This window comes from Kryptolebias marmoratus, linkage group LG18 (assembly GCF_001649575.2).
Source record: "Kryptolebias marmoratus isolate JLee-2015 linkage group LG18, ASM164957v2, whole genome shotgun sequence".
Lineage (NCBI taxonomy): Eukaryota > Metazoa > Chordata > Actinopteri > Cyprinodontiformes > Rivulidae > Kryptolebias > Kryptolebias marmoratus.
This window is the reverse complement of record NC_051447.1, coordinates 9,919,719-9,945,815: the sequence shown is the minus strand read 5'-3', so window position 1 is coordinate 9,945,815 and position 26,097 is coordinate 9,919,719. Positions and strand designations below refer to the sequence as shown.

Below are 26,097 nucleotides of genomic sequence, written 5' to 3'. Positions count from 1 at the left end.
CAAAATTAAACGAAATAAACATTTGAAATATATGAGTTTGTATGTAATGTATGAATATAATATACAAGTTTCACTTTTTAAATGGAATTACTGAAATCAATCTACTTTTTCATGATATTCTAATTTTATGACCAGCACCTGTAGAAAAACATATATTCCAAACATTGATTAGTTGGTAAATAATTATATATTGATTATTATAGTTTCTGTTGATGCTTTATAAATTGTTTAGGCACCTCTTATATTGTTAACTTGTGAAATATGTGTCTTGAAGTTTGATTTAAAGTTGTACTTTCAAACACTGTTGTTTAACACTGAATATTTTATTTAGAAAGCTATATGTAACTTTCATCACCTTCAATGTCAAATACTGTTTACTCTCGTTATCAAGCGTCTTGGCCGATCCATAGCATGTCTCTACATGTACACATGTGAATTCATGTGGTCTGTGAGATCAGATCTCAGTCTCTCCTGGTCTAAACATAAACTTAAAGCTATCCATTGCTAATCCAATTCCCCAGAATGTAACTTCAGGAGTAAACAGCCTCTGATTCAGACTTGGTTCAGCTGTGTGTGGGCACTTACTCTTGTGTCTGAGGGAGGGGGAGGCAGCAGGAGAGGGGATAGAAGTTCGAGGTGCAGGTATAGGACACTTGCGGACAGGTTCTTCCATGATGCTCTGCTTCTCCATCTCGTCCATATACTCTACAGAGACAAGGAGACAGAAAAATCTGTGAGATAAGAAATACTGTAATTACATCTTATTCAAAACAAGGAAAATAGAAATGAAAACAATGTGATGAAAGGGGGGAGGCTTAGAGAAAGAGACGGCATTTCAAAAGCATATTATTGGATCAATATAACAGCACAACCGTTGGCATGGTAAACAGCTTGAGTTGCTTTCAATTCACACATTTTGGCTGCACCGCAAAATCACTTCACAGCTTCTGCTAATAGACCACTCTGCTGTTCATGACAGTAAAAGAGCGAATTCTGTGGGAAAACTGTAGGGAGAGAGATGGAGACAGAGCGGGTTCAGGTGTGGGGGCAGAAACAAGTCAAAGACTGGATAATGAACTTGCTTAACTGCAAAATTAGCAAACAAAATGCTTACAGAGTAAAAAAATTTAGTGGCAGATTGCCTGAGGAGAACTAATGAGAAAGCCTGGTAATGAGAGGAAAATGCATATGTGTACTTCTAATATTATAAATAGCAATCCCCTCTGTAATTATGATACATAAAAGCAAAAAATGAAATCTGGACATGGGTTTATTTAGCAGTAGATGCTACAGAAACAGCAGAAGACGGAGCACAGTGTTTAGGGGCCGAGCTTTAACTACTATACTGCATTGTAACGCACAACCAGTTGCTGCCAAGCAGTGAAATAGTGAACTAATAACTCAGACAGTAGGATTAATTATGCTCTGTAAAGTGAAGTGAGAATCTATTCATAACGAGGTGCCAGCGGCCACCAGAGAGGCCCTCAGCTGGTACAATTCAGCAAATGACAGGTCTTTTGCTTTTTGTGTGTCCTTTTCCATCTCCTCTCCTACAGGAAATGGCATGCAGCTGATCTCTTCACAAAGTCACAGCTGTGCCCTTTCTCTCTTTTTTCCTTCCTCTAATACAGGCACAGTCAGTCTCTTATTTATGCTGATGCCCAAATATCTTTCCACCTTGTGAGATTTGTCTTTGATGCCCACTGTTACGGACAGATTTGACATGAATTTTTTTAACATTTAAAATTCTATAACCCATCTCTAAACATCTACATATGCTTTTTCATCTTCGGTGCTTTAGACAAGATCCGTCTCTGTCGAAGCATACAGAGCATCCTTGCATTTGAATACAGAATTCAAAGGAAATCCAGAATTGGGTTCAGACATGTAAAAACAACTTTGCTGATTCATTTATGCATGTGTGGAGAGCCCAGTAAATCTTGTGAGGTGCACGCCATCGGCCACAGAGGGAGCCAGTAGACCCTCTGGTGCAGAAAGTCGAGTATTTATGTCACACAGGCCTTTCACACAAGCAGATGCCAAAAACAGTTGTTTTCACGTCCTAGCAGATGTAAAGCAACACTTTGTTTTGCGTCATATAAACAGCTGAATGAAGAGATTTTAATCCCATGTTTGGTTTACTATTAGAGAGGTAAATGTATTGCTTTCTTAAGGGCTAAAAGACTAATTTAGATACAAGCCAATTTGGTCTGCTGGTTGATTAAAATCTGAGCCACAGCGATGAAAAACACTTCAAGAAACTAAGAGGGACTACAAGATCAAGAGCTAATGACTCCGTTTCAAGCAGCTGCTCTTTCTTTAAGATGTTTCAAACTGGTTAGACCTTTCAAACGGTGGTACAGTCCCGTTTGGGCTACTTCTTTTCACAGGCAGAAGAAAAACCTAAAAAAAAACCCACTGAAACAAAAGCCATCATAAGACCTCTTGAATACACCTCTCCTTAGATTAATTAAACCACTAGATTTTCTTAATGAAACTATCATTGTGTACAAGTTGTTTTTTTTACCATAAAAATACTTCCAGAATGTCTCAAAATGGCTTAGATGAATTGCATATCTTCTTAATCAAATCCCTAATTTTGCTCTTCCAAGGCAAGCCGTGTATAATCTGCTTGTTTTAATAATAAAAGTTTTTAGGAATATTAAATAAATATTAAAATAAACACATGTTAGTGGGTTTATACCTGAGTAAGTGAAAAGCAGACATTTTATAAGCACATGGTGTCTCCCTTTAATGTTATTTGTATGATTCAGGATCTAAAATTAATGAAGAGTTTAATCATCAATTACAACCAAACTTTTGGGGCCTTTGAAGCATTATGTTTTCTCTGATTTACAGCCAGTTTTATGTCTTTTCCGGTTTAACTATGATCAGTTTTTTCACATTCCTGGGTTTATGTTCCCTTTTATGTCTTCGCCTCCTAATTAAAACTGATCTGCAGGTAATTCTGGCTCTCACATATTCTCCTCATTCTTCAACCCCTGTTTCTGAGGGCCTTTATCTCCCTCCACTTAAATTAGCAGTAACTACACGTCCCATGTACACGCAAAGATTACACAATGACGGATAACGCAGGCCTCTTAGCCACAGATTATAGCATTTAAATTGGCACTTTATTTAGAAGTAGACGTTTTTGGGTTCCCAGGGACTAAAAGTTTACACTAAAAATCACTGGTCAAACACAAAACGCGCTGCAGGGCTATGAGAGTGAAACAGACATTTTAAAAAAATATGGAAAATGTGAAAAATGAGTAAACAGTAAAAAAATCCAACACTTTTTTTTTTGATTGGATTGACATGATAAATCAATGACTTGGTGACTTAACCATTTAAATCCAGTATAATTATGAGGTGAAATTAGAGCCATATGTTCATGGGCAGAATGGATTTCACTATGGTATTGTTTCTCTACTTTTCTCAGATCACAGTAAATAAATAAATGTGTTATAGCCACAAAAGAGAGAAAAATCAAATGTATTATGTTGAAACTCATTACTCCCACCACTGCACATTACAAACATTATGATTAGACTTATGTGTTGTTGGGGTAAAAAACAATTTGCAATCACAACTGGGTCATTTCTGCAACATTGGGAGGTCATGAAAGCCTCGACATGAAAGACTTTTGCTCAGACTGAATTGGAAAATGCAGAGCAGCATCATGGCAAGCATCAAAGCAGAGGATCTAAACTATTTGAGAACAAACTGAATCATTCTATGGAAATGATTAAAAATGCATTTTATTAGTTCTAATTATTCATTGCTTTTTCCACCAGTGGAATCCACAAAATGTTTGCTGAGAGATTTAGAGACTGAACAAAACAAAAAGCTACTCCAAAACTCCAGAAACCCACTGATAACCATCTCATTCAAGTTCCAACGAAGCCAGTGGAGTAATTGGGAGATTTGCGACAAAAACTGTATTGTGAGAATATCACAGCTAACATTAACAGTGCACTCATGCCCTCTAGCCTTTCAACACATACAGCATTTCCTATTACTTCTCAGAAGACAATAAACTTCCTTGAAAACAAGATTTCTCAGTTGTACCTCATCCACTTCCAAGGGTCACAGGGTCAGACTCTCTAATAAACTCAACTGGAGCTCAATATGTCCTCACCGCTGAGCAAATTCAATATAAACTGTCACCTACAGCCAATAAAAGCTCTGAACACGTATATAAATTCAACTTTTTCAAAAACTGACCTTGTGAAATCAGGTGCTGCAGAGATCCAGTGCAGATGCAACACTAAAAATCTTCAAGTCCTAATATTAGTCATAATTCATGAACATGTTAATCAGGAGCCTACATAGAAAGAATTAGTGTTTTTTAACATCATATTGTGTTGCATTCCCTACACATATTTGTTCTGCCACAGAGAGGATCCATTAAATTAAGGGTGCGATTGTCTCACCTTGAATAAGAGCAGTGATCTGCTGAGATTTTTGTGCAGGATGTTCTTTCAGAATATCCAGTGCTGTTCTCCCCTTACTGTCCCTCAGACTGGTGTCAATCCCTGAAATGCACATAATATACACAACATTAATTTTCATACAGTTTAACAGCAGACTAAAGGTGAACTCAGGACATCTGACTTTTTAAACATATACAAACCTATCTTAGTTCTTACACATATACACAGAGAACTTCAATGACCTTCTAAGAAAACTCCAGTGATGCAGTGAAGATTTTTTTCAGAATTCCTTCTGGATGAGTTCTTGTTTTACCACATCAGCCTGTTTAATCTTTTCCTGTGTTCAGAGTCAATGTCAATACATTTTACAAAGCATCAAATATTCAAAAAGGCTGATCTAAACCATTTTTATTGGTCTGTTTGATATTTTACTTTGTTACCCAAGTCCACAGCCTTTATCTTGATTATATTAAGTTGACTTAGTCCTGCGGTTTATGAGTTCTTGAGGCCATTTACCATTTTTTTTTCTACCTCATGTTTGTTAGGGGTAAGTGGCAGGGCGGGGGAAGTTTGTTAAGGTGAGCAGAGGTGGGCAATGACATGATGAGCATGGCCTTCAACACCGTTTTGCAAGTGTGGCACACAAAAATATGCCGTCATTTTAAAAAATCTCCTTTGTAAACATGGCAGCACAGCTCGCTGGTCACTTGGTCTCAAACTCTCAGAATTCAGTTCGACTGCAATAAAAGATTTGTGTATTTTCTCTCAATATTGCATCAAGTTGAAGTTGCCAATGAGTGTCCAACAGTTACAGCCCAGTTATATACTACGTTATTAGTAAATCATAACAGCATCAAATGATTGCTTTATCAACTTTCATCTAAAAAACAAGTTTGACACCATCCACCAAGAAAGACTAAGCAGTGTGGCAGAAGGTTACATCAAGGATTAAGGTTTATATAATGATCAGTGCAAAATAGAAACCCATAAAACTCCATTCTCCCCTTTCCACACTTAACTGTATGCACAGTTTTAAATAAGCAAACTGAAGTAGACCAAACCAATACAGAACAAAACCGATTCAGGATGTTAACATAATTCAGGCCAAAAAGCCCATGAACGCCCAGAGGAAGTCCTGCAGGAAACAGGAAGTGCTGTGGGAAAGTGGGCGGGAGATAGTTGGCGTATCAAAAGACAACAATGCCCAGATATTACTTGGAAGTTTTACTGTGTTATCTTTAATTTAATTTGCCATTTCAATTTTGGAATAAATTAGTTATACATTCTTAAGTTTCCATTCCTAAAGATAATAATTTACCTGTTTAAAGCTATACTTCAGACTTTCTGCTACAACTCAGGGGTCACTTTTGTGTCATTTACTTAGCATAACCACTGACCCAACAATCAACATGGTAGATATTTTTAAAACAAGAAATCACATCCTGCTGATTTGTCTAACAGTGATAAAGTGTAAAGTGAAATAGTTTTAAAAGTATTAACATGGGCAGTAAACATGCCTTGGTTCACCAGAGGGAAAATACAACCTGCAATTAAAAAAAACATGCTAAATGACTAGCTGCAGGTTAAATTTTAAAAAATAGAAACGCACTTCCACAAAGAAGTGCTTTTTTTTAAGAAAGGTATTTTTAAACCAACCTGAGTCAAGCAGAAGGCGAACTACATCCATCTTTCCAAAAAGGGCAGCTTCATGAAGGGCACTCCCATTCTCTGTCTACAAACACAAAGAAACAACACATTCATGTTAACATTCTATTACTTTAACAATTGGAAACATAAACAAAAATAGACATGAAAAGCAGAAGTTAATTGGATGTACATAAGACACCTTGTAAGAAAAATACAGTGAAAAAAATCCATTGGGTTCAATAAATGAGATGCAGAAAAAATTAGATTAAATCAAGAAAAGATTTCAAAACTATTACACAAGCTATGGAGGCCTGTGTGGAAATGTACCAGTTTCACTCATTTTACAGCATCCCATTTCAGCCTCCAGCTCTGCTAATAAGAATATTACAGGTATGATGCAACACAATGAAACTAGCACAAGGGGGAAGCTGCAAAAGTTTCATCTTGGATCAGCAATGACCAGGGATAGTTACTGTGACAGAGACATGAAGAAAACACAAAACGTGAAAATCCCTGTGTGACAAACAGCTGTGTTATGAAGCTAAATCAGGTGGGTGGAGTGCACTTAAAACACTTAGCACTACATTATCTACCAAATAAAAAAAAAAATTAAAAATCACTCAGTAAATCAGTATTTTCCTGTATTTTGATGTGGTCTTGTTAGCGTCATTGTGCCACAAACTCCAGCTTTCACTGGAGCAGAGGATGGAATGAGGATCGACATCTCCAAATCTGAGACCATGGTCCTCAGTCGGAAAAGGGTAGACTGCTCTCTCTGGGTTGGGAGTGATTTGCTGCCTCAAGTGGAGGAGTTTATGTATTGGGTTTTGTTCAAGAATGGATCTACTTTCCTACCTTCTGAAGGTCATGAACTCTGGGTGGTGACTGAAAGAACAACATTACGGATACAGGGGGTTGAAATGAATTTTCTCCATTTTCTCTGAGTAGCTGGGCTCTCCCTTAAAGATACGGTGAGAAGTTATGTTATCTGGGAGGGACTGAGTAGAGCTGCTGTTCCTTCACATTAAGAGGAGCCAGTTGAGGTAGTTCAGGTATCTGCTAAGGATGCGCCCTGGACCCCTCCCTAGGGAGGTATTCCGGGCATGTCCAACTGATGGACGGACAGACAGATGGATCATTTTCAGTGAGCCATTTAAGCTTGCTGGAAACCAATGTCACAAACTCACCTAAATTTATGAATTTTCAAGAACTGCATTAGATTAGCTACTATTTTGACTGTCTTAGCTCATGTTTAGATATGTTTAGTTTTCATGACCTTATTTAGATTATCTCATATTTCATATACATTATACATGATTGACATTTTTTATTTCTGTATTTCCATATTTGATTCTGATGTTTTTTGATTCTGCACCTGATTGTTCTGTATTTGATTCTGTTGTTGTTTCTGTGTTGTAAAGCACTTTGGATCACCTTGCTGCTGAAAAGGGCTGCAGAAATAAATTTTCACTTCACTTCATTATTTCCAACTGCTACTCGACCTGTATGTTCTGAGGTTCACCCCCAAACAGGGGATGTCTCCTTTATTTACCTATAATTTATAGTTTGAAACTGTGAGCAACTGTTCAATTTAGACTTCATATCACATGGCTTGGAACGCTGTCTTGGACCAAAAATATAAAAAGGTTCCACCAGTATTAATTAAATTACTAATCAAGACTCCCAAATAAACATTTACAACAAGTTAAATTTGTGAAGTGTTTATTGTTTCCCACAGCCACAACAAGTAATAACTTATGCAGTTTATCCTCTGACTGAATGGTTGGTATAAAGCAGGCAGTTTTGTGTGCTAGGACTAATACAACATTATTTCTACCTGTAAATTATGTGTTTCTAAAGTTGATATTTCAACCGTGCATTAAACATGCCACCTAGTATGTCCTGCTGGAATTAATAACACCCATCATGGACACAGGAGACATGCACTTTACCACATTCACAACAAATCACACTGCAGAGACGGAGCCAAAATAACCCTTTAACATGCCCAGCAACACACATATGCTGAATATGTTGCATCCTTCACGGTTGGCTTCCTGACAACACAGATTAAAAAAAATACAACCTGCCCTCAACAACACAACCAGCCTTAATGAAGACAAATTATTTGGACGACGTCCAGGTCTGCCAGTAAATATGCTGCCAAGAAAATGAACTGAACACAACACTGCACCACATCAGTGGGTTTGTCCTCTGGAGGAAATACTGAACTTACTGTGTCAGTTTCTTCTGAACCAAGAGTGTCATCACAAAACAAGGACAAAAAAGAATCGATAGAGCAGATGCTGAAAATCCCGTTTCTTTAAAAGGTCCAAACACTGCGGAGGTAAATCTGAGGTGAAAAGAAACATGGTTTTATAGCTTCAGTTTGTGTATCTGTGGAGGTCTTATTTTTTATACCAATCTTTAACCTTCATGATAGTGATTTAAGGTGGGAGGACAAGAAAACAGCCACCCCCTTTTCTGATACACATGACCTGGTCTCCTAAACCTCCAATCCCACTTCCCGTCCCGTTTCCCATGGCGATAACACAGTGATGTCATGAGGAAACAAGGAAGGCGATTTCTCTTCTCTAAGAGTTTCCTGTGATTGAAAAGCAGAGGACTCTGATTCTGGGCAGCTAGTAAACTTTAAGCAGTGTTATATACTGTTTATGTTGGAATGACATGGGATGAATGAGGAAACACTCAAGACTTTTTACACTGCGTCTAAAGAAACAACCCGCCAGCTGGGTGTTTGGTGTAAAACAGTGCTGCTGGTTTTATAAACATACACATCAGCTGTCGCTCGCAGCTCATATGTCAAAATATGCTATTACAAATCTGAGACGGTAGGTTTCTGCATCACTTGGTGCTAATTCATAAAGCCCTTTTAAAGATCCAGGTGAGCTGTACTAGACTGAAAGCATTTCTTAAATAGACAAAAATACAGAAACAATAATTCAAGACTTTCTGTGCAGACATGGTTAAAAATACTCAATATTAGCCCTGTGTTGGCTACCAATATGACTAACAGCAAGGCCCTCCATAGGGATTTCCCTTTATTTTTGTTAACAGAGAGCAGAGGAAGGACAGTGATAGACAGAGAGATGAACACATGGAGGGCAGAAGACTGGGACCACATACTGCTTGTATAAATTATTCATCCACACTCTGGCAGACCTGTATGGCTTGCCTCCAATTAGTGACCCATTCTGTTATTTACACAATATCTTTTACCTTGTAACAATTTACAAAAGCAACTCTGCATTTTCCACTGCAGTTTGATCCCGGTCAGGTGGTATTTTATCTCATCTTAACACATCACAGAAACAGATTAAACCTGTCACCTTTCATGCCAGAGTTTTAGATGATTGCCCTATGTTGAAAAATAACAGCTGCAGCCGTTTTGGTCAATAATATGAACAATCCCATGTTATGTTGTGAGATGCTACGCTCAGAGTATGTGCTATGAATGAATATCAGCTTCTATCACAACGAATTTAGCTCAATATCTGTAAAATTGCCTGAAATAAAGCCAGTTTTGTGTTTTCTAAGGTAAAAAATAAAGCTAATGTGCATCAGCCAACTTTTACAGTATGTATTCTTAGGACAGTGAATATTATAGTTGAACTTATAACAGAAATGTTTATAATTTACTGTGCAAGGATGGCGGAGAAATGAATAGTGTTTTTCTTGTGAATTTTTAAGCCAAAAAGAGCATAAAAAGCCAACAAGAAGAGCACAATGAGGGTATGATTTAGAAATATCAAAAGCTTGCAGTGCTTATTATCACGCAGCTGAGAGACAGAAAGAAACTGGTAGCAGTGTGTCTTGTGGAGAGATGAGGCATATCAAAGACATGCAGTGTTCATCTTCACTTGACACACGGAGCCCGAGGCCAAATCCCTTCTGAAAACCATCCCTCTTCTTCAGATCAGAGCATGCATGAACACACAGACACAAACGCACACAAAAGGACAGAAGAAGGAGAGGATGTGTGCAACATCGCTGAGTCAAGCATCTCCTCACTGTAAGAACGTCTCAGTGCTGCTCAGATTTAACAGGTCAAGTTGTGTCAGTCTTCCCAGAGATGAAATGCACACAAGCACATGCGCAAATCCTACAAACTCACAAGGCTGCGATGTGACAAATATGAACATGCTGTGAGAACACTGAGATAGAGCTCACATTTGTTTTTCTATAAGTTTCCATACTGTACATACCCCATATTTACTGTACATCTGTTCTACCATCTGTCTTTGTAGCAAACCACTGGTGAGTCAGAGCAGGTTCAGGCAACAGGAAAGTTTCAATGGTCTTAACTTTTATCACTTTATGTTTCCAGACACTGAAATGATCTTTCTATAAAAGCTTTGTGGAAATTCTTAGTCTTAAATTTGATAAGCAAAGTTTGATATTGCTCCTTGTTTATGCAGCTTCTCAGCAGAAAAGTCTCACGTCTTGATTCCGATTCGGCAGCTTGCTGAGGCTTTGATATCGTCTGGGCCCTAAAACTGTTGAAGCCGTTTTCCCCCTTCAAATCCTTCATAATCATCAAACAGCAAAGACTTGGATTACAAAAAAGAACAATCTCTGCGAAACATCAAGTATTTGAGTGCACTGATGCACTGCACATCTGAAAGCATTTTCTGCATTTTAATACTGCCAACAAATACAATAAAAACATACTAAATGTGGAAATGAATCAAACTTGAATGCCGCAAGGTTAAGCTGTTGTATTTTATAGCACTATACAGAAATGTTGACATTCAAGTGAAAAGAAAGAATAAGTAAAACTGCCTTTAATTACCCCTCTGGGACAAAACATGTGTTTAATTTGAACTGAACTTGAATAAGTTTCTATGCAATTTAACACAAAATCCTCTCTGAATGAACACCTTTAAGCTTTAACCACCCAACATCTTGGAATATAATTACATTTGAAAACAGAAATCCTAACTTCTTCTTGTGTATCTAGCCAATTTGCAAATACTGACATGTTATTGTGAAGGACCATCGTTAACAAGTTCATGCTTCTTTCCTTCACAAATGAACTCAAAACAACCACTGAATTATTCATAGCAACTGAGACACTTTTAGCAAACGGCATAAATAAAACTATGCCAATTAATCATAATACAAATATTTTTACATTTTGACATACTCAGTTTGTTTTTTTATCCATGTGGATGATCTCATTTTAGTAAATCAACCTTATCTGTCTGAAAACTGTCAGGTCTCTCCTCTCTTCACCTCCTTCAGCCCGAGGTTTCTCTCAATGAAAACTAGCATAAAAGACGCTGCAGAACTCAGGTGAGTGTCTCTACTGACACCGGTGGGAGCCCAGATTCAACCCCTGAACTTTTTGAAGACCTCAAAACATAACATAGCATTTTGAGGCCTCAGATCTTACACGCGTGCTAATGTAAAGGAATATACCTGTTGATTAATGGACATATTTGAGTTAGAATTGAAAGTGACATAACTTCATTTGCAAAATGTTTCAGATATTATTTTTATTGTAGGCTAGTATGTTTGGCTTCTATGAAAGTTAAACAAATACACAGGCCATTATTTAGTTATTAATAACCATCAAGAATCTGTCAGACAACATTCTTCTCAGACATTGTTTGTTCTCAGTTCTTTGTGTACAGCATCAAACTGACTAATACTAAAATTTAAGCATTTCGTTTCACTCAAGACAGCAATTTTGCTTAAACAAATGAAAAGAGATGAAAACCTTACTTCACTAAGCAGCCAGGAGACTGCTTAGTGAAGTAAGTTTTCCACACTTCAGTTTTTCACAGTTCTGCCTTTTTCTCAAGAGAAGGACAACAGCATTGAAGAACGCAGTAAAGCATGGAGGCATTTTGACAAGACCTCTCAAATACTAATGGCACAAAGGCTCAGCACAAATCCACGTTTGATTCATTCAGGCAATCTCAAGTAAAAAAAATTAAATGTACAGCAGCAAAAGGAAGACTAGTGTAAAGACTGTGCTACTGAGCAGTAATTAAGCTCCACATACTGTAAAAAAAAATCCTATTGCCTTTGTTTAAAATGTAGTGTGTGTAAAGAGGAGAAATTAGACAGAACCCTCAGGAACACCCTGTTCTCTTCTCCTCCTCTCTCTTTCACTCTTTTCTGCCAATCAATTATTCATACCGCACCAACAAACCATGTAGAGGACTTACAGGATAGACATGCTGTCTGATACACATACACATTCTCAAAGGAAGAGTCTGTCGTCCCTGTTTTGTGTTAAAACATGCAAGAAAATTATGGCACTTTTAAACACCTTAAAAACAATGCTGAACATTCTTCTGTCTAATACGAGTAAAATCTGAAAACAATGTGAAAATTCTGAATGCTGCAGAACAACAATAAAAAGTATTACATTAATAAAAGGAAGACAAAAGATTTCCATATCCCTAAAAAGGCTAAAATTTACTAATCTAAATGAGATTTTACTGATTTACACATCCTCGTGTTGTTGAACCCCAGAATTTATAACAAAAACCTATACAAGAGTATAATTATTCTGTAGTAGACATTAAAAATTTATAATACAAAAACTTGAAATAGTCAAAACATAACTGAATTATTAATCACAACAAAAACAATAATACGATGAGCCTTTGCAACCCTGACTCAAAAACCTGAACATTCCCCAAGATACCGGCGTGGCGTTTCTCTGCTGTGTAATAGAATTTAAATTAGCTGACAGTGGGGATGCAGCTCCAGCATTCGTTTGCCAACAACCAATGGAGGAAGGAATCAGGACCACTGCTGACTCCAGTTTAATTGACATCATGGTGCGTCCATCTAAGGAAAGCTAACCAGGCAGCAAAGCTAAGCGCTAATCCTGGTGGTGAAAATAAAAACTGGCATGGCTCTTTCGAAAAACTCATCAATTCCCTCCTTTTAATAGGGAAGGTTCAGCCCAGAACACCACATTAGTATAGAACATTTAGATAATAATAATAAAACAAGTTACCACTGATATGTCAAGTATCTGTCCTTTAATGCTTAAATGAGCACAAAACCAACCAAGAGGCAACCCAACTCACCACGCAGTTGACGTCCATGCCGGCCTCAAGCAGGGTCTGGATGGTGCTGTGGTGTCCGTTGCGAGCAGCCAGGTGAAGCGGAGTGTGGAGGCGAGTTTGGCTTGTCATGAGATTTGGGTGAGCGCTCACCAACATGCATACCACCTGGACACAAAAACAGCCAGGGAAGGAAACCAGGCCATCACTCTTCTGTAACTTTTGATCTGCTCCTGACATCTTTTTTAACTTTAGACTAGAACTACACAGCTTGAATAGAAGTAAAATTTCAGATTATTTCTCCGTCAACTAATCATGAGCTACAGATGTGACTAAACATTTACTTGTTGCGCGAGTCCTTGTAATAGAAGTCCTGCCAGTCAACTTCAGCAGGAGATTGTGTCACTTATGTTTGATCGCGTACGTTGCTTCGAATAACTTGTGCCGTTCTCTCAAAAGCTGACTACTTTTGTTTTTGTGAAAATGGAGTTTGTACTGAACTTTCGCTCATTCATGGATACATCTTAATGCAGCAGTAGTTTCCACCACAGGGGTTTCCCTTCATTATTATTCAGAGAGAGAATTACAGCACTGTCTTTATAAATTATTCATTCACATTCAGACGAACCTGTGTGGTTCGACTGCAATTACAGCCACCTTAGCAGAGAAACTACCCAACTGTATTTGAACATCAGCAGACATTTGGAGAAGACGCCGATCCGTGTGATCCTATCCACCAAACATTTGTTGAAGACTGTTTTTCCACCACAAATCAATTTACAATATTAATTAGCAGACCCAGACGTTTGCAATTCCCTTCTTTTATCCTTAGACTCCCTGATCCAATCCAACCAATCCAAAACCCTTTTTCACAATTTTAAAATAAAAATACAGCATGGAAAATGGAAAGTGTTCGATTATGACTGTTTTTAACCAACTTGATAAAGCCAAGAGGCTTCGTGTTTTGTCAACTTCCTATAACTTCATAATATAAATCCATTCCTGTAACGTGATTCAAACAGTGTTGAGATAATTAAGCTTTTTAGCAGTTTTTGTAATTTTGAGATTTTCTTCATACATTTTGGAAGAAGAAACATTTTTCCCCCTCACACATTTCTTGATAGACTTTAAATTTCCCACCTGTACTTGCTCCTCAAATACTTTTCATTTAAAACTAAAAGAAAAATTAATTGCATCTTTTTTTTTGGAATGTTTTGCAGCTTTTTAAAGTATTATTAAAAAATCATTTGACAGGATAAAAATGCAACTGACTAAATAGAAGTTGGCAAAAATGTATATAAAAACAGCATTTCCCTAAATTACCAACTTCCTTTGGACTGATGTTGCAATTCTTTATTTGTTTTAGCCTAATTTTTAGCAAAATCAGAAACTTACCAGCAAAAAAAAAAAAAATTGGGGGGGTGAATTTAGCATTACATAAAATTTTTCATTATATTTGAAACAACAGAACAATTTGTTTCACCTTTCTGAAAAAGTTTCAGCAATAAAAAAACTTAATGTTAGATAAGTGTCACAATTGTGCCAACACACAGACATTTGCATCATAATCCTATTTATTCCAAAGTTTTAGTCATTCTGTAGTGTCACCTTAGCCTTATGGAGATTAAACCTTTTATAGCCTTAAAATGTAACAAAAATAAGATTTATTTATTTTTAACACCTCGTGCTTTTAATCATTTAAATGCTGTCAGATGAAGACACAGTCAGGGGTAAATTTAAGACTCACCTAAAACCTGTTAATGAGGATTTCTACCAATTTATGACACTTGCAATTCAATAAATTAGAAAAACAACATTTTTGTTCATAGAAAAAGAAGTTTGTTTTATGATTCTTTCTGTTTTTAATAGAGCAGATAGAGCAGATGTATTTCTATCTTACTGACCTGAAGGCGTCCATAAAGTGCCGCCAGGTCGAGGGGAGTCTCCTGCCGGTTATTTCTCATAGTCGGGTCGGTCAGCTCCTGAAGAAGAACTGAAACCACCTCAGAGTGTCCGTACTGTGCTGCACAATGGAGTGGCGTTTCCCTCTCATGGTTCTGTGGAAGAGCAGAAAAATACTGGCTTTATAAAGACCGCAAGGTAAAAAAAAAAAAAAAAACGAGTAACGAGGAGTGCTAACGGATATAGAAATTATGAGAACAATAACGAGTGGGCAGGGAGTCATGGAGGGCAGTGAGGCAACGATAAAAGATGCATGAAGAGATGCAGAGGTGAGTTAAAGAAGGTCAAAAAGTACAAAAGGCAGGCAATTGGAAGATTAATGGGGGGAAAAAATGGTGGTGATGGTTTGAGGAGGAGGAATATGTGAGAATACCACTCAGCACAGGATGTACAAATATATTTATTTAGAAACAGGACAAAATTAGGTGAAGGGTTAAGATGAAAGTGAATAGAAACACATAAGGGAAAAGAAAACCTTTGTTTTATCTGGGCTTGACGGGCTGGAATTTAAGTTGGAGAGCTACACACTATAGATTTTTACTACACATACAAAACATGTTTAGAGCCGTATCCAACTCTGCATGATTACATTTCAGAAGTGGGTTTGGTTTTCTAGAAGTTCCTGCAGAAAAATTTGAGCTTTTTCTTTAATTCAAAGCCTGTATGCCAAAGCCAGAATATTTCATACCTACTGGGCCTTTTTGGTCTAACATCTTTATTGATTTTGTATGTCAGTTATTATTCAACAGGTCAATTATACTCGGAGATAATTTTACAATACTTGTATTTTAAAATGTCTTATAGTCATTTAGCCACAGTGTTTATTCTGTTTTGTTTTGTTGCTTTTTTTAAGGAAAAAAAAAGTCAATTTGCAATGAACAAAAACATTCTCCTTATAGTAGGTATCAGCTCTCCACAATAAAACACGTTTCTGTACATTAAACAGTGCTCTTGCAGACAGGACTCTGTGTAACTCTATGCATTTTAAAGGTCATGAGAAGTTTGAGAAACTGTGGCCGTGTCCTCGTTCTACAGGGGTCCTTAACTATAACATTGTTGGTAGTCCATGTGCTACAGAGGAACTGGATAAAAATTGCCCCAAGAGGACTGGAAAAACTGGACCGCAGAGCACCCAGAGGAAGGAGGTGTGATGGATGATACCCATACCGTGGAGAAGGAAAAACAAAAAGGCAAAGACTAATTTGGCCAGAAATTTAAAGATGCATTTAGGCTATTGAAATTATTAGAACAATAAATCCTTCAAGGCATCAAGTTAAAGGGAATAGTTAATTAAATCACAATATATGTAAAGTCAGCTTATTTTGATCTGCAAACTGAGGCCACTTACGTCTTAAAATATCTTATTACATTCAGTCTAAGCTGAGAAAACCTTTTTCATCACAGTATAAGGACATGGAAATTTAATTCTGACAGAGTGCAAAGTCTAATAGAGGTAATAAACAAAACTATTGTGAATCAAATGCACAACATAATCTCACTGGAATATTTGTATGGTGGTTAACTGAAACATTAGTGGACCTGATTACTTTAAGAATGACTTCTTATGCAGCTTCATACATAATTACTGCATCAATCAGTGCACCAAAACAAATGCTCCCCAATATAACTAGTAATGACTACGACAACAACAAAAAAACACCTTTCTGCATTTCTTTGTGTTTCTATGTTTCCTCTCAAACTTCCATGATAAAATTCAAAACACTGTGACTGAACTCCGTGGTTCAGATCTCGTGCCTTATCTCGGTCCCCAGAGCTGCAGCCTCCTTTGCTTCCCTCCCAGTCCTCATCCCACTTTCATGTATCCCTCTGAGCGGTGAAAGATTAATAGATTGGTGTGTGTGTGTGTGAATAATAAAAAGAAAGAGCCCCTATATGAAGATGCATACAGGTGATAGCAGCAAAAAACACCAGTATGTGGTTGGGAGATTTCCCTGCCCCTCAGCTGACGAGATTTGTTTTTTTCATAGACTGCACCTCTTTCAACATAGATGAATAGCACCTTGCAAACAGTCAAAACAATATTCACACGCTGAGTGAGACTAATTTATTCACCACGGCCCACTGATAGACTTTTTGCTTGTATTGTAAGACCATTTTCTGTGTTCCTTTGTAAATACTTTACAACCACATGCCATTTAATGCCATTGTTTGTAGACGTTTTTACGATGCAGAACATATCAAACCACCATAAATACAGCACATTCATCATTTAATCAAAGCAGTGTCTTAAGAACAGGTCATTTACACAATACAAGTAAAATAAAACCTCAAAGTTGGCGATGAGAAGAGATTAAAAGCTGTACTACAACTACATTACTATCAGTAAAGAAACTATTTTCTCTGATCCACAGGTGTAAGCATCATTCAGGAGCTACTAAAACATTATTGTAATCATATGAAGGAATATATGAAGTCACAACTCCAATGTACATAAAATACAAACCTAAGTTTGGTTTATTTATGAGGAAAAGCAATCAAGTTTCTAACATGTCTTCCCAGATTTTGGCTACAAAAAAATAATTACTTGTTAATGACTTATTTATAAGAGCCCCATATATAATTAAAAATAAGTAGCCAAGCAAACACAATGACAGAATGCCTGATGTGATACAATAACCACTGGGACGCAGATCGAAGCTGCTGTTGACGCTGCCACTGACCCATTATGTGTCTGCAGCCTCAAATGGACAATAAAACTTCCTAGGCTGATCTACTGTGGCTGACATAAACATCTTAAAACAAAACAAAAAATGCAATTGTGTGACAGAACAACAAGTGACAAAGAGCTGATCTCAGACACAGCTTGATATGGTAGGAGCAAAAACAAATAAGGTGGTGAGGAAGCGGAAAAGATAGGAAAAAAACAAAATCATTCCTCCGCATTCCCTGAGAAAGCTATACATTTCCATTACGCCCACTCTGATAGCTTTCCAATATCATGACTCTCAGTCCATTGTTGCTTATTGTTCACTGAGCAGCACTATCTACTAACAACCCATCAACAGGCACAGCAGCACATCACTGACATGCCCGTAAGATTTAAAGTCAGAGCTTTCTGCTGTGTGTGGTTCTGACATGCTGTTTTTGGTAATTATTAAAACAATAAATGCTTATTTTACAGCTCATTTTAATACAGCTGGTGCATGTTTTTATTGTTGTTTAAGGAAGAAATAATTTAGTATATTATACTATATGCTCTTATATGTGAAGTTTCTCCCTCTGTACTTTTTTTTTTGTAATGATCTGCTGGTGTTCCTGTAACTGTTGTGCATTTACAGGCAGTTGCAAAAACACACCTTACCTGTGGTTAACACCATTAGTTCTACCACAGTTATCTTCCATGGAGCCCCAAACATGTACACCCAAACAAAACAAGCCTATCAGACAGGTGCTGAAATTAAACCGGAGCAGGTGGCGCACAGAGGCATTTGTTTGAGCGTACACTGAGCTAATACTGATGGACTGATACACAGGATGAGCTCCATCTACATTACTTCAGCTCATAATCCTGGGAGCTCAGCGCCTGGCTCGGAAAAAAAACAGAGTACACAAATGAAGACAGAAGTAGACGAGATACTATAATGTGTTCACTGGCTTAAACAAAAGAGACAAGAATAGAGAAACGGCGGTGAGAGAGGTGACAGTAATAACACTCATCTCTCCTTACTACTTTATTTGATTTAAAATACAAAAAAAATGTAAGCAAACAAGTAGTTGTTGTAGTTGTCACACAAAATGTTGAATTATGCTAGACGGAATGAAACTGTGGAGCTGAATCTTAAAGCATTTCTTTTGTTAGCATGAACGTAAACAGATTTTAAGATGAAATTATGCCAGCCAGTGGATTTAGGATGAAATATTGATAGAGCATGCCGTGTTCTCTTATGCAACAGAAGAAGAACAGAAAAGGTGGATGTATTTAACTAACTTTCCAGACAATCATGATGGATTATCTGAGTCACAGCCACACAGAAAAGGAGGGAAATGTGCTATTTGATGAGATTTGCTTTGACAGCTCTTCTGCATTTACTTGTTAATTGCAATCAGTTGTGAAATCTGTGCACAAAAAAAAAAAAAAAAAAAAAGGTTTGTGGGTATTAGTTGCATAATCAGACTGAGAAAATGTCAGGTTTCAGTGTGAGGTACTACAGAGATTACTTTAAATAAGGGNGCAAAAAAAAAAAAAAAAAAAAAGGTTTGTGGGTTAGACTCCGTTCTACGTGGTTCCAGATCCAGATTCCAGCTTTCAAATGATAGATGGGTCCTGTTTTGGTTCTCATTCAGTTCTGAATGGTTTGTTTGTATTTGTGTGGACACAAGTTTTGCACCTAAAGACCTGCACTTGACACTAAACACTAAGCTGACTGCTTATTCATCAGTGGTAAATCAATTTTTAACAATTCACTGACAGCTACAAAGGTAGTTGCATTTAATAAAAAAAACAACTTATCATAACTTGACCAGTGTTTAAAAAAAACACTCATAAAATGTGCATAATAAATGTCTAAGATTTAATTAAATAAAATGCATCATAAAGAATTTTATGAGATTGCTTTTAACCCTAGGTAGCAAACTGAAGTCCCCTTGAGCAAAAACACCCTTTGCCTCAGTTGTTTTGTTGCCAGTTGAAGTTTTAACACTGACAGAGCTGAAACCCAGAATGTCTTGGTTTTAATTTGCAACCACAAAGTAAAATCTACACCACTTTCATTTTTTTTATATATATCGTGTTTCTATATAACACCTTAATTAACAGCCTCACACACAATCTGTTCTCATCTCAGAGTTGTAATGTGTTTTGATTCATGGAGAGATGAAACAGTTTTTTGGGTTTTTTTTGGTTTAACTTTAATTTAAAAGAAAAAATAACATGGCTGTTTAGAGCATATGACTTACCATCTTTTAACAGATTACTCACAGTAAAACATCCAACTGCTCAGTGTGACTGTGTGTTTTGGCATCAGTGGCCTTTTTGAGTGTGGACTTTCCCAGAGTGGTTTCTCTTAGTAGCACCATGTGTTCTTAGAGAAGCATGGTTCACATGTTGATCATCAGGAAACACATGGTTTCATTTTGTTGTGTGGTAGCAACATGTGCGTGTGTGTGTGTGTGATGAGGCATAAAATTACTACATATGTAAGGTGAATACACACAGACCCAGCCCCAGAAAAAAAGGAGGAAAAAATAAAACGTGGAAGGCGAGCAACCTCATGACCTTTGACTTGTTTCACATAATCTCTAAGCTCCCAGGAGGACCTTTCCTATGCTGCTGATCTCCTTTCAAATGAGAGTTAACAAGGAGGGAGAAGAAGTAATAATATAACCTTACACCCATCTCCTGTTGGGAAAGATAACATTTCGGTAATGTATAGTAATACATTCTTGATGTTGAGTGGGACACACACTGACCCTGTAACTGACTAACCCAGAGGAAGCAGACAGGGAATGTATGCCGGTTCCCACGCAGCACATCTGCACAACATCAGTGGGCAAATCTGCAGGACACGTCTGTCCCTTACGCTGACACAGTCCAGCACGCAGTATACAACGTCTAGCTTTTCTCCAGGCTGTTATTTCAGTGCATGCATGTGTTATTTTCGGAGCAGCACGTTTCTTGTTTGCGCTGCGAGGCTCAGACGTTCAAGTTACCCGCAACAAAAGGGAAAAGCTGTAATTAACGATTTAAAAAAAAAAAGAATAATTACAGAATTCTAAAATCCCATACTCCAACTCTCTACCAAGTTTTATTCAACTCATTATTGTGTGAACGCTGAGTCTGCATTCACAATAGTTTTTCTGTTTATAGTTTCTAACCAACGTTTTTTTGCAATGTAACTACTTTTGCATACTTTGTGCAATTTAAACCATTCATATAGCAAAATGATTAACTTTGTCAGAAGTCATGTGCTATTAAACTTAAATTTTTCAAAATATTCACCCTTTATTTTAAATGAAATCCCTATATAAATACATTCAGAGCTCCTCAATTCCTTCAAAACACTTTTTTTAATATTTTGTTTCAGTTTCTTTTATTTTGTCTTACTGCACTACTTTTAGCAATCCTCACCTTTTGCTACATTTAGCTTTCTGTTAGCTTTTTGCTACTTTTGGCTTCCATTTTACTACTATTAGCTACGATTTTGCTACTGTTAGTTTTTAGCTACCATTCTGCTCCTTTTAGATTTTAGTTCCCGTTCTGCTCTTTTTGGCTTCTGTTCTCTTCGTTTTAGTTTTAACAGCTCAGTTTCAGCTTCATTAGCAAGTTTCAGCAAAGTCATTCATCATTCGCATATTTCTTTAGTTGTTTTTATGTCATCTTGTCAACAAACAAAAACTGCAACGATCACATTCCTTCACCTGGAGAAAAGCTTCTCGGCACTACTAATGAGGAAGATTTACAGTCTTTTGCTGCCGTGGAATTGATTTAAGATATGCTCTGCAGTCAGTAACACCAGAAAATGAACAATGGCAGATAGTTATTCAGAGTTTAACAATACACTAGGTCATTAGACAACCATAAAAACTGTTTATGGTTACGGTTCTTAACTGTGAAGGATGACTATAAAAAGGATGACAATGAAAAATGCAGGGAGTGAATAAAATCGAGCAAATGTGAGGTTAGAATTATACTTTTGAAGACACCATGTTATAACAAGACAGCAAATAAGTTTGAGGACACACAGTATCGTTTGTTTTAAGGTACTGCTTGTTCTGTTTTTACCATATTGTAATAAGTTATTTAAAGTCCAAATTTGAGCAGGAGTGTAAGATAAGCATCACATACTAAAGAATATTATTAAAATACAGATAAATTAGCTGGATCAGTGTTGGGATCAATAACTTCACAAAGACACTTTTAACACTGCACCTTTATGGGAAATACTGATGGCTTAGCCAAATCTAAATGAAAGAATTATAAGCCTTTAAACACGACAAGAGAAGTAATCCTGTTACTCTTCTTAAAAAGCAAGATTTTCCAGCAAAACACATCTATATTTCGAAAGAATAATAAATAAAAAAAACAGAAAAGAGATCACAACACGTGACTCGTTAGTCTTCAAAACAAGCATTTGGCCTCACAAGCCAAGAGCAAGCTTTGAGTAAACAAGCAATCTTTCACCATCAATCACTGTCCAACCGTCTCTCTTGCTCACACAAACATCTGTGCTCCAGAGAAGAGAAAAAAAGAAATGTTGAATCATCTTAGAGTTAGACAGCCTCCACCTCTCATACACTCAAGCTCTTAGAATAAACAAAAACAGTGACGTAAAGCTACTGAGACCAATTAAGAACTAAATAGTGGGCTGCAACTGGTTAACCACAAACTAATAACATCCAACTAGACTTTAATAATTATCTGTTGACTGCAGAGCTGACCTTGCTACACACTTCTGCTGCCTTTATTTTTCTTTCAACCGTCAGAATTTTTCTACTTATTTTACCCTGCTTCTATGTCCTTCACTTTATTTCTCACATCATGTCCAACAGTAAGGACAAATGTTTTCTTCTTCTTCTTCTATGTCAGAACTAGTGGGTGGAGTAATGCGCTGCCAAAGCTTGCTCCTGTTATGTCTCAATGACGGACCTGAGTGTGACACCAAATATATCACCCTGAATAATGTATGTGCGTTCTGCATGGGACTGCAGGCATGACAGACAGAAAAATATAGAACCAGGGCATCGTAAACACACAAACATTTCATCAATCTTGCTCACTGATTTATTCCCACAACCTGAAAACAACCACATCTTTGCAATAACAGACTAACTGAAGGATCAGTATACCAGCACGCAGTGAAGAAAACTACAGCAGATCCAGTTCATCACTGGGCCAAACCCAGAGGTTTGGTAAAAACAAAGAACTCAGAGGAAAAAATAAGATCTTTAAGAATGGTAAACAGCTACAATAATAGTTTTTCATAAACAAAGCTCAAAGTGAGATGCATGATAAGAATGTTTCATCATAAATAATCAAAATTATGTGGGTTATAAAGAATGTTTGATGAGACACAAAATGAGGTCCTTTATCTTTGCAATCTTGCTAATGTCTGTGTATTGTATTTTAAATCTTGCTAAATTACCTTTTAAAGTCATGTTTCACAGTGATTAGCAAGCATTTTGTGTGTTTCTGGATGACTGGATTTACACTTTATATTTTCTTGGTGCTCTGTTCCACTGTTAACTGGATATAGAGGCATGTGTTGCTCTGGCTACCCCCAGGGACATTTTCTCACTGTAAAAAGTTCAATGAGTCAAGGTCATAAAGTTAACAAGGGCAAGCTACATTATTATTTTAAGCAACAGCACTGTTGAATCCCTTTTTTGACTGTTTGAAGCTAAGGTTTTGGCCCTTAGGCTTCAGTAACACCCCCTGAGGCAAGTTTTGCAGCTTGTTAATACCGCAGCAGGTCTTCAAAATCTTTTCTGAAATATTTTTTGTAGCCCAAAAAAGACTTGGTAATCTAACGTGTTGCTTATTTAATGTGTATCCACATATTTTTAATTATTCTTTGGATAAGTGACTGTGAAAGCCATAACAAAACCTTTGGTGTTTCTTGATTTAGTTCAGTATATATTTTGCACTTCTTTTTAATCTTGCTTTAATTTGCACAAAACCATGTGTTTTAAACATTTTCTGGGTTTTAAAGGGGACATATGTCTCTTGTTCACATGTAAAGCTGCTTAAATAATGTGTATCTATAAGCTATCAAGACAATTATTATTTTTTTAATATATAAAATCACCACCTGATGCGCGTTAATAATACGTCTTTTTCGAAACAGCCTCAACTTTATTGTCCGTTACGCTCTACAAAAAGGAGGCAGAAATGCTCCACAACATACCGACTGCACCCAGAGGTCAGCATCTCTGTGCTGTATCTTCAGCATCAGCAGCTTTCACTTGGTGTGGATCACAGATTTTCGCTCAGCTAGCCAAATCATTGACGGTGTAAAAAAAAGAAAATTACCCGTGTTCACTTGCTGACTAACCTCTTCATTTCAGGGTCAAGGTACATCATTTATCACAGCAAGCAATTAGAGCCTAACAGTTCTTAGAGGAAAACAATTAAGCTAATGATGACAGAAGAAAATGTGCTTAGAGTAAATAACACTCTGATAACCTGCATCGTCCATCGTCAACAAGAGTACGCACACATGCATAATCTAGGTTTTAAATCACAAAATATTGCTTCCTGTGTGGCGTTTGCTCATCTTCAACTGCAGTGCATCAGTGAGCCGTGACATCATCAATATGCTGCAAGCAAAGATAGACAGAAAAAGGAGGGAGGAGGACAGGGTCATTTTTGCTGATAAGGAATGACAGGAGCGGCAAGCTGAATGCTCCCAGAGCTAAAACGCTCACCAGCCTGTCAGAGACGGATCACTGGAAGCTGTAAGGGATCAGCTCGGTTGGACAGAAGCCATGATAACACAACCTGCAGCAGCATCAGATTACAAGCTCTGAGAAATACAGCAAAGGAACTGTAGCCGAGCTGATAACATCGTCCCTGCTCTGGAACAGGAGCAGAGCCACAGTTTTGCCATTTAACATGTAAACAGTCTGTATTGTAATGAGCCTCCGAGTGAGCTACTGTGCCATCTTAGTACCATAAAGACAGGTCTCATATGCAAGAGCCCCTTCATTAAATTTTATGTAAGCTGTGCCGAGCCCACTGAATGCGCTATATGTTACAGGAAAAAATGTGAAATGCCAAAATGTGAAAAATAAAAAGCCCACAGAGTTTAAACTGATTTTAAAGCTTAAATCATTAATCTGAATTCAGTTAACCCACAAAGCACCACAAGCTGAGGACTTCTTCCTTCCTAAAGACTTTGAAGTAGACATCTGTCAATATCTGGCACGACCCCAGCTTCTCCTTTTTCTATTTCAGCATTTATCAATGGAGACCACCACAGGAAGGAGAAATGTAGCCTCATATTGAACTGAGTAGTAAATATAACTGGAGTTTTAGGAAAGTCTATGCTGACGGGGTATTGTGATTACCTGCTGGTTGACGTTGCAGTGTGAACGACTGTGATTGATGAGGATACGAACGATGTCCACGTCCCCCCGCCATGCAGCCAGGTGGAGCGGGAAGCAGCCTTTGCTGTCAGCCACATTTGCCGATGCCTCAAAGTGGAGCAGCTTCAGCACCACATCTCTGAGCAGAGAGACGAGCACATGCACAGACGGATCAATGAATCAGATACAAATATGACAGAAGGGGAGAAGAATTGGGAAGAAAAGCACAGCTGGGCATCAACAACTGAAATCGATATTATGGTATGCTCAGTGTAAAGACAATTTAAAATTCTTCTATCCTATTCCACACATTATTTTAACCGTTTTACTCTTAATGTGATATCAAACTGTCCCAATTTATAAGTATTGGGCGGAAAAAAAACTAGGATTCTTTAATTTCGTAAACTAATCAATTCAACACTGTCAATTGATGCTGTTCTAAACAAACTTTTAAATCATATTTTATTGATATGATTGATCTGTAATCTGATGAAGCTGCTACTCCAGTCTGCAAATGTGTTTCATTTTAACAGGACCCCAGCTGCAGTTGTCACCATCTGAGGAGGAACTATGTGGAGATTCATTTGCATTCAAAATGTCAGGGGGAGAAATGAGGGAGACGGAAGGGCAAAACCTCTTCTGGGAGCAGGGGTAAAAGCAGCTATGAGACACATAATGAGCTACTTGGTTAATTTTAATGTTTTATTTTCATATTAGTCCAATTAAAGCAACTTGAAACATCAGAGTCACATAAGGAGGATCTCAGATTTGAGTATGATGATCTTCAGCTTCACTCAAACCCATTTCAAACTAGAGAAGTTGCATTTCCTGCAAAAATGCAGTGTGAATGCTTTTTTTGCTGAATGATTTTGCTGAAAGCGGCTGAAGATATGCTGAACAGCTGAAGTTTAATGAAGATGCAAAAAGTGGAACAGAAGCTGATTTGTAGAAGATTTGCA

The 26,097-nt window shown here is 37.4% G+C and overlaps 1 protein-coding gene across 5 annotated transcripts in view; it reads right to left on the bottom strand.

Annotated features, from left to right (window-relative positions):
• anks1b (ankyrin repeat and sterile alpha motif domain containing 1B) overlaps positions 1-26,097 on the bottom strand; it is a 202,145-nt gene that overhangs the window by 116,730 nt on the left and 59,318 nt on the right. For 4 of the 5 annotated variants that reach the window (XM_017411549.3, XM_017411548.3, XM_017411551.3 and 1 more), the window contains exons 3-8: positions 25,121-25,277; positions 15,037-15,189; positions 13,157-13,300; positions 6,093-6,168; positions 4,437-4,538; positions 586-705 (exon numbers count right to left, since the gene is read on the bottom strand). In XM_017411549.3, the coding sequence (XP_017267038.1) occupies positions 586-705; positions 4,437-4,538; positions 6,093-6,168; positions 13,157-13,300; positions 15,037-15,189; positions 25,121-25,277 (752 nt within the window). Of the gene's footprint in view, positions 1-585; positions 706-4,436; positions 4,539-6,092; positions 6,169-8,319; positions 8,458-13,156; positions 13,301-15,036; positions 15,190-25,120; positions 25,278-26,097 lie in introns of those variants that run through there. The other variant, XM_037981244.1, reaches the window with a different exon arrangement.